The sequence below is a fragment of the Gambusia affinis genome, linkage group LG13 (genome assembly GCF_019740435.1).
Source record: "Gambusia affinis linkage group LG13, SWU_Gaff_1.0, whole genome shotgun sequence".
In the NCBI taxonomy this organism is placed as follows: Eukaryota; Metazoa; Chordata; class Actinopteri; order Cyprinodontiformes; family Poeciliidae; genus Gambusia; species Gambusia affinis.
In genome coordinates, this window is record NC_057880.1 from 7,144,188 (window position 1) to 7,160,466 (window position 16,279).

At 38.9% G+C, this 16,279-nt stretch overlaps 1 protein-coding gene across 5 annotated transcripts in view; it reads left to right on the top strand.

Annotated features, from left to right (window-relative positions):
* The first annotated feature begins 2,365 nt into the window (after window positions 1-2,365).
* Window positions 2,366-16,279, top strand: part of LOC122842381 (girdin-like) — a 61,909-nt gene continuing 47,995 nt past the window's right edge. For 4 of the 5 annotated variants that reach the window (XM_044136181.1, XM_044136183.1, XM_044136185.1 and 1 more), the window contains exons 1-3: window positions 2,366-3,088; window positions 3,207-3,307; window positions 14,733-14,841. In XM_044136181.1, the coding sequence (XP_043992116.1) occupies window positions 3,026-3,088; window positions 3,207-3,307; window positions 14,733-14,841 (273 nt within the window). In that variant the 5' untranslated portion in view covers window positions 2,366-3,025. The remainder of the gene's footprint in view (window positions 3,089-3,206; window positions 3,308-14,732; window positions 14,842-16,279) is intronic. The other variant, XM_044136184.1, reaches the window with a different exon arrangement.

The window sequence follows — 16,279 nt, forward strand, 5'->3', positions numbered from 1 at the left end:
TTTACTTCTTTTTATTTATTACATTTTGGCACGGTAAGTGCTTGCTTAGCTTTTCACATAGCAAAAATGTTTTCACTATTTCAAAACTCATAAAACTTATGTTTCAACAGGCCACATTTTGTACTTCCTTACAACAAGAACTCACAGTACGCAGGGAAGATGATTGTGGGTTAAATGTCACAGCAGGAAAAACAAAAATTCCACTCGACTTTACCCAGAACCGCTGTGCAGAACCAGCTCCAAGGAAAAATGCTTGTGGTGACTTGTAAATTCTTGTAAAATAACTCAAGAGAATCTCAGCAGTGAGAGAGGTTTGAGGTCATCCGGGTTCTTAGTCAGTAAGCAACGTTTCTCCAGAAATAATGGATTTAATTGACAAAACTAACTTTTAAGAGAATGGGAGCATTTCACTACGCCGCAGAAGGAAAATCAAAATCAGATCGGTGGGCTTGCAGTGAGCCCTGCTTCTACCATGCTGCAAGTGAGGAATGTGGCGGTGGGTCTATAAACTCCCTGATTCATCAGATGAAAGCTGAAGCTGCTTTGGGAAAGTCCTTGAAAGCATCGTGAGCAACAGATGTTGACGAGGATGGAACAAAGGCCCCCGTTCGGTACAGAGTTAATGATGATGAATTCCACAGAGACCCACATAAACGCTAACGCACAATAACAAACAAACCCCCTGAGCTTAAAACCGTGCGCCTCCGCAGTGACAGAGCAGAAAATTACTGTGTTCTGCCTGCTGTGTGGGTAAGCTGCAGCGACACCAGCGATGAAAGGTTTTCATTAGGTGCGTCACAGTTTAATTGTCCACTAAGGAGATTGGGGTTAATAAGAGATGTGTGGGCGCCCTAGCAAAGGGGGAATAAATGTACTTCAATGTATACTTTGATATGGTGAAATAAAAAGTACTTCATTTGCAGACAGTCAAAAGATTTTGTTTCACGCAAGGAATATTATAATATCTTATGCAAAAGTGTTTGCAACCTTTTAAGTTTTCTACAATTTGTCACGCTTTAACTACGTTTTAAGATACTTCATTGGGATTTTATGTAACACACCAATCCAAGCAGGACTTTACTGGGCGTTTTAAGGACGGCAACGAATGTTTTTAGAAAATCTACATCAAATAAAAATCTGAAACGTCTGGTGTGTTCTTGTACTTAGTATTTTTAAAGTGCAATTTTTGTCATAGAGTTAATTAAATAAGCACAAGATTTAGGAGGTTAAATGTGCTCCCTCCTTTGAAGCTTCATTTGGTGGTTATTCATATAAAGTAGTAAACATTTACTTTTTGTTCAAAGTACTGCTTAACTGTGATCTCTGTAGTCTTTTGATGTAAGAAAAAACATGGGTTGCATCATAAATTACTCCCAGAACCGACCTAAAGTATTAGCCAACCAAATCCCAAACCATCAGAGGTCTCCTATAAGTAAGCTGAATTTCAACATTTGCTGTTTTGAAGGGTGACTGAAATATGTGTGAATGTATGTAACCTTTTTTTAACCAGGTATGTCTCATTGAGATTACAACATCTCTTTTTCAGGAGAGACCGGGCCAAGGCTGGCAGCAGAAAGAAATTATATGAGAGTTTCATATGAAAAGGGTTTTATATGTAAAAAAAAAACAAACAAAAAAACCTCTCATGTCAGGTGAGTTCTATTAATAAGCTTGGGATTTTTATGAACATAAACAGTTCTCAAGTGTTTGAAAACTATGAAGTTATTGTATATTTTTTGGGGAAAAACATGTACAGTAACTTCATAATTTTGGCTGGGGTGAGGGCATTAAACCTACCATGCTTCGGTTCCCCTACACTGATGTTTTCTTTGGTGGACACCGGGCACCAAAATTCTGAAGCTCAGGGTTTTCCACAATTTAAAAGTTTCTAAATTTTCAGTGTAAGATTATGCTACTAAAATAAAAATATTATTTTATTCTACATACAAGGACGCAACACGTGTCCACGACTGTATGAGTTCGGTGTTTACCCACCAGGTGTCAGTAGCATCATTGCGCTTTCCTCATACACTGAACTCAATTGCTGCAGACAAAGGGGGTAATAAGGATGACCTCTATGCATGCTTAAATAGAACTGCAATAAGGAAACGCATATTCATTAAGATCTAAATTATGCCAGTGGAGAGATTATAAACAGTTTTTTATTTAGAAAAAAGAGCTGGTTTGCTTCCTTTCCACACATTCTGCTGGAGCCTAAGAAATAAAAATGACTTGCATGATAAGGTGTTGACTAAGAAGTATTCCTTGCAATGACTCAGAGGAAATTTGAACAGAAAGGATGCTTTGATCCATGCCCTAGTTTTCTTTGAGCAGGGAGGGCGGAGGGAGATGCTTGGCGACCAGGGAGGCGGTTCTTCGTGTCCTCCAGTCATCCTCTCAACTCTTCAGCTCAGTTAGTTTTCGGCGTTTGAAAGGAGTCAGACTGCAGCCCGCGTCTGGAAGTCTTTTTTTTTTTGACAAATACGAGAAGAGAACCGACTACACGAAAAGGAGGACCTTAAACGTCTGGCTTTTTATATTTATGTTGGTCTCGCTGCAGGATATTCACCCTTTAATTAACCGCCTCGGATGAATATTACTCCCGTGTGCTGAAATCTTCTGCCACTAACGGTCCACGGCTTACCTGGCACAGGTTCGCCGCATTTGACCGCTTTTGTGCCGAGCTAGCTGAACCCGGCTGACCTTGCATCACAGAATACCTTTGTTATTTTAAAAGTTTTCATTTTGAAAAATGTGATTCCATGTCTCTTTTTTTATTTTTATTTTTTCCTGGGAGGAAGCCAAGCCCCTTCATTGGCATCTGACACAGCTGGGTCGTGTCAAGAAGATTGAGGATTAACCGGGTTTTTTTCTCCCTCTCCTTATTAAAGAAACCCCCTTTCTCGGCTTTGTTCTAACCCAAATAAAGGTCGAATAAGCAACATGAGCGGAGAGTAGATAAACGCATATTTCACTCATATTTCCCTCCACGTATCAGCTCAAATAAAGGGCACCAAAAAGGATTATGGAAAACGAGGTTTTCACCCCGCTGCTGGAGCAGTTCATGCTAACGCCTCTGGTCTGCTGGGTAAGGAGGACCCCCTCAATTCAGTATTCAGATGTACTCTCAAAATTATCACACTGTTTTGTTTTTCTTTATGTTAATTTGCATTTTAATGTCATTTTATTTACTTATTTTTTTACAGGTAAAGAGTGTTGGGCACTCGACAGTGACCGATGGCAGTAAATTGTCGGAATACATCGAGTTGGTGGATGGGATTTACCTGAACGAGATCATGTTTGAGATGTAAGTGATTTGACAGGAAGGGAGACATTCCCATCTGTCCCTCTGCTTTGGCCTACATCGAGGGACAGAATTAGCCAAATGAGGGCATGCGAAACTAGATTTACAGTCGGGGTGTTGTGTGTGTGTGTGTGTGTCTATAGTGGCCTTTTTCTGCGATCATTTACATTGTGGCGAGGAGTTAAAACGACACTAACCCTCAGGCCTTTTTTCTTTTCTTTTCTCTCTTTTTTTTTTTAGGGTCAACCATTTGAACAAATTAAAACAACTGCAGCCTCTGTCGAGTTTTTGAATTGAATGTTGGTTACTTACAAAGGGACACTGTTTTGGGTGCAATGCACAGTCAAAAATGTTCTTGCAAGGCTCCTTTAGAGGCTTTCTGCACCCACGTGTTGTTTTTTTTTTTTTTTGGTCAATTAAACTGCTGATTCCAATTTTCAATTTTGTCCCCTTAAGGACTGTAGTGCATATGAAAATTGTGCTGTAGGTCCTTTGATGGAGATGTTAGTTCGGAATCCAACAGAAAATGTAGAAATTGTCTGATTATCCCAATGTATTCATAGTAATAACCATTTGTAGTGAATTATAAAAGATGCTTTTGGTTGATAAATTTCTTAAAGAGTAGAGAGATTCTATCTAATTTGCGTATTAGGGGAAATCAAATTTGTAAATCACCGGTCAGGGGGAAAGCTCTGTCTGATTGGTCGGCGCATTTCTGCCCTGTTTTGTGGATTCAGTGCTTCACAACTTTCAAATGCCAGGATTTTTACTCCACTCTAAAGCCATTTGCCAGATGCTGAATGTAGGTTACATCCTAACGCAACTCTGTTTTGGATGCAGTGAGAATGGGTTGTAGTACATCCTGTTGGTTGGTGCATTGATGGAACAAAAATTGCAAGATTGATTGGCTTTAATGAATGGGAGACTGCTAGTCTGAGCAGAGCCGATGAAGGAAAAATTAGCTCATTCCAATCTCTGTCCAATTGATTGTTGCATCTCTAATCTGTGGTGCATGGCTGCAGCATGCTGCTCCACTTTCAAATGCTTTTTTTTTTTTCTTCGTTTGCATCAGACTGGAAGATACCCTGGCTCCTTGAGGTAGCTCCCTGCTGTGTTACAGATTAGTCTGCAAATAGAAGCCTTAAGCATGAGAACCACTTAGTATCTGCAGAAAATCTGGATTTGGGGGGGGGGAAAAATGCAAACTAGTGATGGAGGAAGACCCAAAAGCACATGTTTGTTTTTATCCAATTAAAGCAGAATTAGACTGTTTGCTCCGTTTCATGGTGTTGAGGGGAGCATTACATGTCGAATTTGTCTCTTTCCACTCACTGAATTATGCATAGGGTATGACAGGAGACGGATTTCCACTCCTTTGTCTGGCTCCAGGCAGCTACTTCCTGCTATTAGGATTTTCCATATTAATTTTTTTTTTTAGATTTTTTTTTTTCCCACTAATACCAGGCTTTACACTGTCAGCGTTTTATCCCGCTTGCCAGTCTTAGGGAGTATTCAGCCATGGCATCTCCCAGTCGAAGGGATCGTCACTTTGCAGGAGGGGATTAAGTGTGGCACAACTTGTGTCGCCTCCCATCAGTTTGAGTCAAAGTCTTGCCAGTTTGGCAATAGTTACAGTACATAAAGAGGATTGCAAGTGTTTGTTATGAAAGGAAAATAATATATAAAGAAACATATATATATATATATATATAACGTGACGAGAAAAACAAAGGCAGTATTTTAGCCTTGATAAAAGACATTTGAATGCAGGTATTTAGTGCAATTATTGACATTGGAGGAAGTGTACAGATGATTTTAAATACAAAAACATTTGTATTCAGGAAGTTGTTTTTTTCCCCCCTTAATTCATTCATCCATTGTGCATTTCCAGAAAGAAAGGATAATTCGGCGTAATTCAACTCTAGTTTGCCTAGTAAGTCTGGCTCTTTTGGGGAGGTGTGAATGCTCATGCGGACTAAAAAAAGCGAACTCTGGTCCACCTAAAAACCTGGGTCTTAATTCAGTTGAAGTGAACTCTGGCGTGGTTTGAATTCATATGTTCCTGCAAGCTGACCAGAGACCACTCCAAACGCAGGAAGCAGGCTATAGCGCAGCACATTTTGGGTAAATATAACCAAAACAAACCCATGTCTCGTGGTCTTTTACCAACGACAAAAATGAAGTCAAAAGTAGAATCTGACATCGCTTCATATTTGTTTGCATTTCGTTAAGAAGGAAGAGGTTTTTCAATTTGTTTGAACACCCTTAGTTTGGAAAAGTATAAACCGTTGGCATGAAATATGTGTAGGTTCCCTTTTTTTGCACAAAAAGCAGATTAACCCTGCTGGCTGTTTCCTGTCATTTGATGACAACCTCTTTCTCCTGCCGTCGCCTCCTTCCTAAGTCCCTGACCTCCCGCTGCTCCTGCGATCAGTCAACTAAGATGAATCAAGTTAAAGCAGTCTCTTCCAGCTCACTCTCTAGTACTTGTTTTCCTCCTCTTCTTTCAGGCTGCCTTGACTGGCTGAGTTGTTTCACAGGAGCAAATGTTTAGGAAGGCTCATTTTAGGCCCAGCCTTTTCTTGCTTACACATAGCTCGTGCAAAAACAGAACAAGTCTGTGGTATTTTCAGATCATTTTTTTTCCCCTGTGGGACCGACGGAAATTGGCAAGCGGAAGGATTTTGGGGGGGGGAGGGTTGGATGAAGAACAGACATGGAGGAAATTCTGCCAAAATCTAAAGGATAACCACCTTTGACACAATGATGCAGCCCCGCAAAAGGAAACATAGTGTTTGAAATGCTGATTGTGTGACGGCAACCTCACGACAGCTCCTTAGCTCAAGCTTTTGAGGTTAAAAAATGAGACCAAGGTAGAATTTCTGTCTATCGATGCATGCTGTGGAAATTAAGAAAATTCTGTTGACGGTTTGGTGATCTTGGAAAGGACAGCACTGGACTGAAATGAACTGTTTCTGGTTTGGGGATTGCCTTGCAGGATACCAGGGAAAGCCAGACAGAGGCAGCACTGTGTGTTTGTGTGCATGAATTTCTGTAAGGCTTCTGTTTGCGTGGGAGAGTGTGTTGATTTGTGGATTTTTTTTTTTTTTTTTCTTCATTCCCTGTGCATTTGGTTATGGACTGAGGCAGCTGTTGGTAGTTGTCTGGCCCAGCCGCCCTCCCACACAAAGGCCTTCAGTACTGTTTAGAAGTTGCGTTGGTGAAACTGCACGCTCTTTGTCTGCTTCCTCGATTTATGAGGAATGTGTCTGAACAACAAGGAGCTCAGGTAGCGGAAAATATTGTTTTCAGCTTCTGCAGAGATTTTTCAACTTTTCCTTTTTTTCTTTGTTCCAAGTTTGCTGACAGAAACATTGCAAACAATATTTATTTTTATCTTGTTGCCGTATGTATCTGGTCATTCCCCTCTCCCCCCAAATATATAAAATCGGTTATTGGCATTAACAGCAATATCAATATTGGATATTACTATTAGCCCAAGTTTTCACACCAATGTCAAGAAGTCTGTTTTAAATGGGAATGTTTTTCAAGAACTAATTAATCCTGATGCTATGATTGAGTTGCCATGGAGTTCTATATTTTTTAGTTTCCTTAAAAAAAAATTATCATAATCTTCATCAATATCACAATACCACAAAATATTGTGACTGAATTTCCAAGTCCATGTCACCCTCCCCTAATATGCAGTAATGTATTTACAAAACACTGAAAAATTGTGCAAGTATTCCTCTTGAATCCCTTTTTTTTTTTTTTTTTTTTAAGTTAATATTTTGCTGATGGAGTCAGTTGTTCCAGTATGAGCTGCTGTGTTGTGTGAATGTGTCACAGATCCGAAAACGGGGCAAGTCGGCTTGCAGCAGTTGTCGTCAGGACAGCACAAGAGAGCGTAGACGGACCCCGGGATTATTTAACGGTTTGCTGACGGACACCCAGATGGCACAGGGACCCCTCCCCCTGTGCCCTGAGTGACTGACATCATCCAGCCAATTACATTGTCTCCGTTCTGCTGTCATACCAATTGGCTTCCACGCTCAGCTGAGAAGGTGCCAGTTAAAAATTGTCAGAGACGCTGCATGTCTGAAATCTGTTTTCCTGGCAGTTCTGTGGAGCAGTGCTGGCTGGCCCCTTCATTGAACTATTCCATCTTCTTTAGACTGTTGGGGAAACAATTGGAATTGTTGTAAAGAAGATCCATGCAATAGAGATTTTCCTCTAACCAGCTTCACATTACTTTCAATGTTCATCAAACAGTACTGTTTTACTGTATACAAGAATACCACAAAAACCGAGTTTAGTTTTTATTTAACTTCTTTGTATCTCTTCATCTAGATATCTGTATACAACCTGTCCAAATCTACTTGTGAGTTAACCCATGCAGGCTCAGGCACTACTTATTGTCCCTAGCCATGCTTCAGTAAACCGGTTACTACTGGTTGACTTCACAGTTCAATCATAATTCTTCAGCCAAGCATTAGCTGCATCTCAATGCACATCAGCTTCTCCTACTCCACTCTGATGTGCATCATATTCAGCAATGTGTTCCAGATGAGGTATGAGTAAGTTGCTCCTCTCAGTTGCTCTAACAGCCATTGATTGGAAAGTTGAGGCAATACTTTTAAATGCATAGTGTCGTTGGAAAAAATACTATTTCCAAGCACTGTTCAGGTGAAATCACTCAGTCAGGTTTATTCATATATTGTGCACAATACAGAGAGCTTGTTGGACAATCGGTAATGAAGCAGGTCTGGATGAAAAGCTCGCTAAGCTCTGCCAGGCAGAGACAACACATGAGTTTTATACCAAAGATAAAGAATTAACAACAAGGGGAGAGACAGTCTGGTTCTGATGCAGCTGATTAAAACAACTTCCAACCTTCTACATGAAACCCAAATAGTTCTTTTGGTGAGAGTTCATAAACATTTCATATGACATGACAAGCAGATGTGACCTTATTATAATTTTTTCATGACAATAGCAATTCCTTTCTACTACTTGTGCAAAAGAGTGTAGTTCCACATCAGACTACTTTAAAGTTTATGGTCAGAGTTCCTGACTGTATATCCTAAAAGGGAAACTTGTCATTTTCATGTTTTGTGGATGCCATTCTTTGTCACTTTTCTTTAAGATTATTGACAGTAACATCATGCATGATCTTTACATTAACAAATTAACTGTGCTTCTTTTCATTTGGTTTAACTGTAAGACAATACAGTTATTCTTATTTTCCACTGATTATGCATTGATGAGGAATCATTACCATCGACACCAAGATGAATCTAAGAATCAGTAAAACGTACACAGATCTGGACTTAGGTTAGTCCATGCTCACAAGGAAAAGATGCAACATGTGTGTTTTTTTTTTTTCTTCTCTTTTTCAGCACACCAAAAGTTTCACGAATCATAAACTGTTATGTAAGGTCTGTAATGACCATGGTGTTTTAGTCCACATTTGACGTTTGTTCTTGTTTTCTTCTGATGTTTGTATTTTTACAAGTAGAATACAGATTAGAAAAGTCTTTTTTTTTTTTTTTTAATATCTGTAAAGTGTGGATTTATCCCGTTCATGCTTGATTATTGTAAGTCTTTTACATTTAACGTAATCGGATATGGAAAAATTCTGTCAAAATTTCTTTAAGGAAAAACATGAAGCATTTGTTAACCTCTGTGCCATTGATCGGTGGTATTCTTACTTTGATTACTAACAGTTTGTGTCACATTTAACTTCCTTTCTTATTTGAAAATAAGAGCTGAAAACATAGTCTGGATGAAGGGGCCCTTCATGGCAGTTTGCTGTCGTAAAGAAAACAGTTTGCAACACAGAATCCACTTTACAGTGGAGTCGATGATCTCATGGCTCGAGACCTTGTTATAACCCTATTATACATGCTGCTTAGTCCTTGTGACTCTCATCACTTGAGTGTGATGTGATTTGTTGAATGGCGTTTGAGATAAGAAGTGTTGGCAGTAGGGATTTATATCCCAGATTTTTGAAGACTGCTCTTTTGTTCATGATCTTCTTGACTTTTTAGTATTCATTTTGTATATATTGTTTTGTATCACCTTAATGCTTCTGTAATCCTAAAACTAACCCCAACCATGTAACCTTTTGAAATGGGGGGAAAAAACTTAACATTTTTGTGCACATGATGAGGATGTGCACAAAAAGGCTTTCAACCCTTGTTTTTGAGTAAGTTCCACTTATATTATTATAAGGTGCTGCTTAATACATGGGAAGCACCCCAAAATTCAATCCCTCAATTTAGTTAGTTAGCATGTTAAACAGAAACGAGTTGATACAAGTACAATTAGCACAGGAAAGCTACATAGGAAATATGTACTGAATATACAGTATATTCCAACTGTGGTGCATATCAATGTGGCAGAGCTAATTTAGTTTTATGGTTTATAGCAAAAGATTAGTTGTAACTCCCTCTTGGAAAGTCATTCCTGTCTGCAATTTCTTTTTTTCTTGATTGGCTACATACATGCTGAAAAACTTCATACACTACATTGTATTTAAGAACGTAGTCAACAGAGTCATTGATTCATTATTTTTTTATCTTTACTTCAGTCTGAAAGCTAAGGACAACAGGAAAGGAAAGAATGCTTTCTTCTGTTTCCTGTATGGGCCAGGTTATGGCATACATAGTTAAGACTCCTGTTCTGACTAAAGAGAGCCAGGCTTATCTACTGCTGGGCTGTCTCATCTTTTACTGCTACTGTCTGCACAGGGGGGAGTCGAGGCATTTTTGTCAGAACGTGGAGTTTGATGTTCATCTTGTATCACTCAGTCAATCACTCGCTGTCATCTTTGAGTCATGCCAGTTCCTTTGTGTGTACAAAGCAGGAGGATGTGCATCATGCTTGTTAGGAAACTGCAGCTGTGACCTTAAGGGAAGAAAGCTTGACACACAGTGGTGGTAAAGCGAATCACTGTTAGCTTTACAACCAATGAAGTGCTTAACCTATAGTTCCAAATCTGAGTTATCCTCCTACTTTCTGATGTACTGCAATGCAATATCTGTCAGACGTTCTTGCAACTAGAAATCCATTTGGGTTAATTATTTTAACTTTCACATTTCCTTTTTGTCTACTTCTGTTATCTGCTTTAATTTGCTTGTGCTGCTTTTTTGCAGTTGATGCAGAGTCGACACTTTGTCCATCTGTTCCTAGCCTCCCAATGGCTTAGGGGACATGTAATCCCCTCCATATTCCTCTCAAAGACATTTACTATAAAACATCAGCTGGATTATTGAGTTCCATTAATTGCAGTTTAAGATTGAGCATTAGCAGCAGGGTTGTGATAATTATTAACCAGGTACAAACATTTCTGCTCCATAGAGGAGCTTGAAGTAACTTAAGGCAGAATTATGTCCATTTGATAAAAGGATTTCATACTTGGTACAAATAAATTCACAGGACTACAATTTAAGTAATTTTGGTCATATGAGATATTGACTGAATAACAAATGAGTCCAATTAGGGGTGGGCATTTATCATATCGTTTATCATTTATTGTGACAAATTTCTTATAAGGATTTTTGATTTATTGTTGTCACAATGAATTCCAAATAATGTTTACAACCCACCAAAACTGTCCTTATTGTCAGGGTTGACAATAAGGACAACTGTTTGTTCAATAACAGGATTGCTGTGATACACAATCACAGTCATATAGTCACCTAGAAAATATTTAATGAATAGTTATTGTTATCACAATGGTACCAGTTCCTACGGATACAGTGGAAAGGGGAAGAAAAGAAAGTGAAGAAGCCATATGGAAGCTTGAAGACAAAGATGCGATACAATTGACTTAATTTGGAGCAAAAACAAGAAAATTGGGCAAAGGGGAACATGCATACATAAATAAATGGTCGGGAATTCATTGTTTCTGTTTTGTTTAATGGTGTGCAATGTCTTTTTGATGCAGACAGTTTTAGTTGTATTATTAAGCATGTTCAAAAAATGAGATTTATTGCTAACCAAATGAAGGAGGGGTTTTCCTCAAGAGGCCACTATTGCGGCTAGAGAGACAATATAGCGAATACGACAGTTTGCATTAAGTGAGCGAGTAAACCTTTTGAGTACTGAGTTGGACCAGCCTTTAAACCTTCATACCTGAGAGATCTTGGTTCATATTGACGTGACCGCACCAGGCGGTTGCTGCAGGTTTGTTGACGTCACATCTGTGACGCAAACCTCAGATTCCACCACATCCCAAAGGCGCTCTATTGGTTTGAGATGTATTGACAACACGGTCTTCAAGAAATGGGTTTAAGATTAGTGGAGCTTGGCAACATGGTGGATTATCCTGCTGAAAGTAACATTTAGAAAATGAGTACACTGTGAGTGTAAAGGTCAGTAGCAAAGCCCAGGTAGGTTGTGATGTGTTTGAGGTTTACTTAATAATAAGGGGCTGAAAGTGTGCCTAGAAAATATCCCTCCTGCAATTATACCACTAACCTCAACAGGTCAAAACAGATGACTGAATGTTGTTTATGCCAATTTTTTACCCTATTATTTGAATATTGCAGATGAGATTTAAGTTAATCAAACCAGGCTCCTATCTGAATGGCTGCCTCAGTTTCCTGTTCTTGACCGACAGAAGTTGCATCTGGGTCTGTCTTTTATTGACCATCTTCCTTTAAGGTTTGATAGGTTTTACATTCAGAGATTGTAGTAAGCAACCAGTTTGGACATAATTCTTTGTAATCCCGAGATTGCACAAAAAAAAAAAAAATCCTAGTAGATTAGCAGTTTCTAAAATACTGAGACCAGACCCAATTGTTTGGCACCAATAAGCGTGCAAGGTTCAAAGTTATTTGAAGAATTCTGATGGCTGGTTGGAACATTAGCGAGTCATCATCACCGTATAAAGAAGCATAACTGTGTGATTGATGGACTTGTATGTGCAAACAGCTCTACCTTATCAAGTGGTTTATTGAACTAGGGAGACTTTACGCTGAAGTAGTAACTTTCTCTAAAGAGATGTTTGTAATTGGCCATTAAACTAAAACTATAATGCTTAATTGTGTTCTCACCCTAATTTGTTCAGTTTCTGTTGTCAACTCTGAGACTTCAGTATCAAAAAATAATTTGGATGTACATTATTAGATTTGAGATCCTTACCGAAATCCTGATTAGACATTTTGGTGTGTGCCTGGTTATATTTTCTTTTCTCATTTTCACAAACTGAACTATTAACTTCCACTGGGCTTAAGTGGTTCTCCTTTCGTGTTGCCTGGCACACTTCAGGGGCCAAGCCCACACCGCCCCGCAGAGCTTGGACAGTACAGCTTATAATCCCTAGCTCCAACACGTGGCAAAATGTGGCCTTCATTCTCTTTCTTTGTGTGTGTGTGCACATTTAGGCCGCTTTCTGTGTCTGTGTGTATGTGCGTGGCTGCCCAAGCTGAGCCTAATTCAGCCTGTCGTATATAGGTTAACACTACTCCATAACCCACTCAGCCAATCAAAGGCGGGACATGGGAGGAGGGGGCCCAGCGGCCCCGGGGTCTGAGGTTGTGGCGGCGACGGACGGCACCAACGGGTCAGCTAACTGACCGGCCGTCTGGCCCAAGAGTTGTCTACCTTCCTGGCAATTGAACTGGCTTTGGCTGGTCATCCCTAATCGTTTTGTGTATTTAAAGTGTTAGGTTTACTGTATCAGCCGGATTAAGAAGGGCGGGTGGGGGTAATGAGCGTATTTTTGACAGCCGTTACTGCTCTAAGTCTCCGTATTTATTTGCCTACTAATCAAAGAATGTGTCGGGCCGCCTTACGCTGGTTAGGGACTGCATCCGCAAAGCGATGTTTTGGTCGTGTTTCTGTGGCCGCCATGTTGTCACTGACTGCAACGACAATGAAGGAATGCCATTTTTCTCTCGCACACCACATTACCCTGCTCGCCCTGATAGGATTATAGCCTCCTCTGTGATTTTAATTACTGAGTTAAACAGACCCCCCACAATGGGCTTCGAAAGGGGCTGTGTGTGTGTGTGTGTGTGAAGGGGGGGAGATGGGGCAGTCACAGGGGGGTTCATTTAGACCAGAATTAAAAGAACCCTCTGTTCTCCAATTAGCATAAATGTTTTTCTGTGTGTATTAGGGTGGAGGCTGGCCTAAGGGTAACTGACACATACAAAAATTAGCCTGTTGTACGAGGTAAAAGGTTTTTTTTTTAATGCAAAACTTGCATTCATGCCTTGATTGGCGTCTTAAATTTTTGAGGCTTATTATATTTTTAGACTCCTTGTTATAAAGCAAATACATCAAATGTGTTGATGAATGTTCCACTACCTACTAAGCAAAGGAATGGTATATAGTCTTGATTTAAAGGAACCGTGTTTCAGCATCTTGGCAGTTTTCTGGAAAGCAACAGTTAATTTTAGACCTTTATATATTTCTACCTATAAAACAAGCTTTTCCGTCTATTATGAGCCACAAGCAGATTATTGAGTAAAAACTGATTATACATTTAAACTCTGAGTTTTGAGAAAGTAAAATTCATTAATTTCTTCATTCCAACAGTAAATTATTATACATAGGATGGTACAACAGATATGCAAGTACATGCATGACTCCACTTTTGCAGCTGAACTGCAAGCTACCATCCATTCAGAGACAATCTGACCCCCCACCTCCTCCTTCTGCTTAAAGAGGAGAAATCAAGCATTTGAATCAAGATAAGGTCGTCATGTGGATATGTATTGTCAGTTTGAAGTTCAAGTAAAAAAAAAAAAAAGCTAACGTGAAAAAATAGTCTGTGTTATAAGATTCTCCAAATTTTGAGTCGACAAATCTAATGAGTTAAAAGAGAGCCGTTTCTCAAACTGCACGGTTGCTGCGGTCAGCATCACGGTCAGAAGAAGATTTCTAACTAGAATAATTAAAACGAGAAAGTGCATTGCTCGGGACATGATGGACACTTTTAAACTCTTTGTAACAAAAAGATATTCCTTGATTTTACAAAGTGGTGGAATGTTTCAAAGTTCTTAAACTTCAGCCTTGAACTCGTCATTCCTTCTATCTTGTTGCAGTTTTGGCTATAAAATATACACACAAGCTGAACATCTTGAAATTACCTGTTAAGTGATTAGCAAAAGTGATTGCAAAGTTGTCGTTAGGCAGATGGCCGACTGTCTGAAACTGAAGGAATATGTTTTCTTAAACTGTGAAGAAATTTTTCAGGTTATGCCTGACTAGTTACTTAATGTTATTACACTTTATTTCACAAACATTTCTTCTCTAGATCTGAAACAGTTTCAATTTTTAAAAAATTTTGTCTTTAAAAGTGTGTGTGGTTTGTTGTACATAATCATATTTTGGAGTTTTCTCATCATGTTGTACCATATTTGAAAAAAATATATAAAATCAATAACATAAAATTTTTTTGTCTTCTTTCTAGAAATCCAAAAGCTACAGTGCAGAGGACCAACAAGAAAGTAAACAATGACCCCACACTGCGCATTCAGAACCTTTCTATTATCATCAGGCAGATTAAAGCTTACTATCAGGTAAGATGCTTTTCTTTTACTTAATCAAAAGTTCAGTTTTCTTGCTTAGGTTGATATGTTTTAGTATTTCTCTGTACGTGTCATATTTTCTGTGATTTTGGTTCATAGTTTTCAACCATTTAACCCACAAGTCAAATAAATTTCCCATCCAAGCTTTCGCTTGACCTACATATATTTTTATAGATCCACTCACGAACACACCCATAATTACTTGGCTGTATAAACAGAAAGATATTTGCAGATGTGAATGCGTGTGATGTGGTATCCAGATTATCCAGAACTCTGATGGCTCCATAAATTCAAACTGACGTCAGAAATGAAAAACGCATTGATGCAGCAACATGTCTGCTGCTTATTCTGACTCTCTTGCATTAATTTAAAACACTAGCATCAGGGTAAGTATCTTCCCTCTCAACGAGTTGACACACTAGTCTGGACTTTGTTTGAACGCAGCTAAACTTTCACAAGACAAACTCAGAAGCGAAAGCAAGAGATGTGCTCAGAGTTTCCTCTGAGGAGGTTTTATCTTGTCATCGGCCTTTCTCCACTTCATAGGCTTGCATCAGCTCAGCAAGCTTCAAAACATGTTGGTTTTTGTTAACGCATGATTAATCTTCATTTGATCTGAAAGAACATAATTGCAGTTTCCCTCTCTGCTAAAATAAATTGCGGAAGAGAAAATTTTAAGATGGTTGTCTGAAATGAGGATAAAACTTATGCGAACTGATTTCAAGTACAGCGCTGTAGATATATGTGCTGCCACTTTTGAAACAAATTTTTTTTATTCTGGTTTTGCTGTTTGGGCCTTGAGTTGATATGAAAGAAGAGGAAAAAAAACTTTATAATGAATGTTTTATACCCCTTCTACACTGAAGTTGCTCTCTCTTCTATATTAAGAATCACTTAAAAAAAAAAGAAGTGTATTTCAATACATACTCAGACTTGTCTTGAGATTATGGAAAAGGGTCAACACTCTAAGAATTTAGATGCACATCTAAATTCAGGTCAGAAGAAATTCCTGTTTGTAACAACGTCTCTCAGATTCTATATTGAAATGTAAATCTATGCTTAAACTCGAAATGAGTGTGTTTAGGAAAAGGGTTTTTTGTTTTTCTCTCAAGGTGGAATTGGCTTTGCCGGTACATGTAGAGATGGTATCAGTGAGGCAAAGCAGGTTCCTATGAAGTCCAAACCTTTTCAGCTATGTAATGGTGGTGCCAGTTGTCAGCCGGAATAGCGGATGTGATCTTGGTTTGTTTTTGTCCCGTTTCTGTACCGTCTTGACCAGAAAGCGCAATGCCTGCCAGTCAGTAATTTGCTATAACGTCTATGTAAAAGCAGCCATCAAAGGAAAATTTTGCAATATGTATTCAGTGTTGGGTAAGTTACTTTAAAAATGTAATCCGTTACAGTTACAAGTTACCTTGTTTAAAATGTA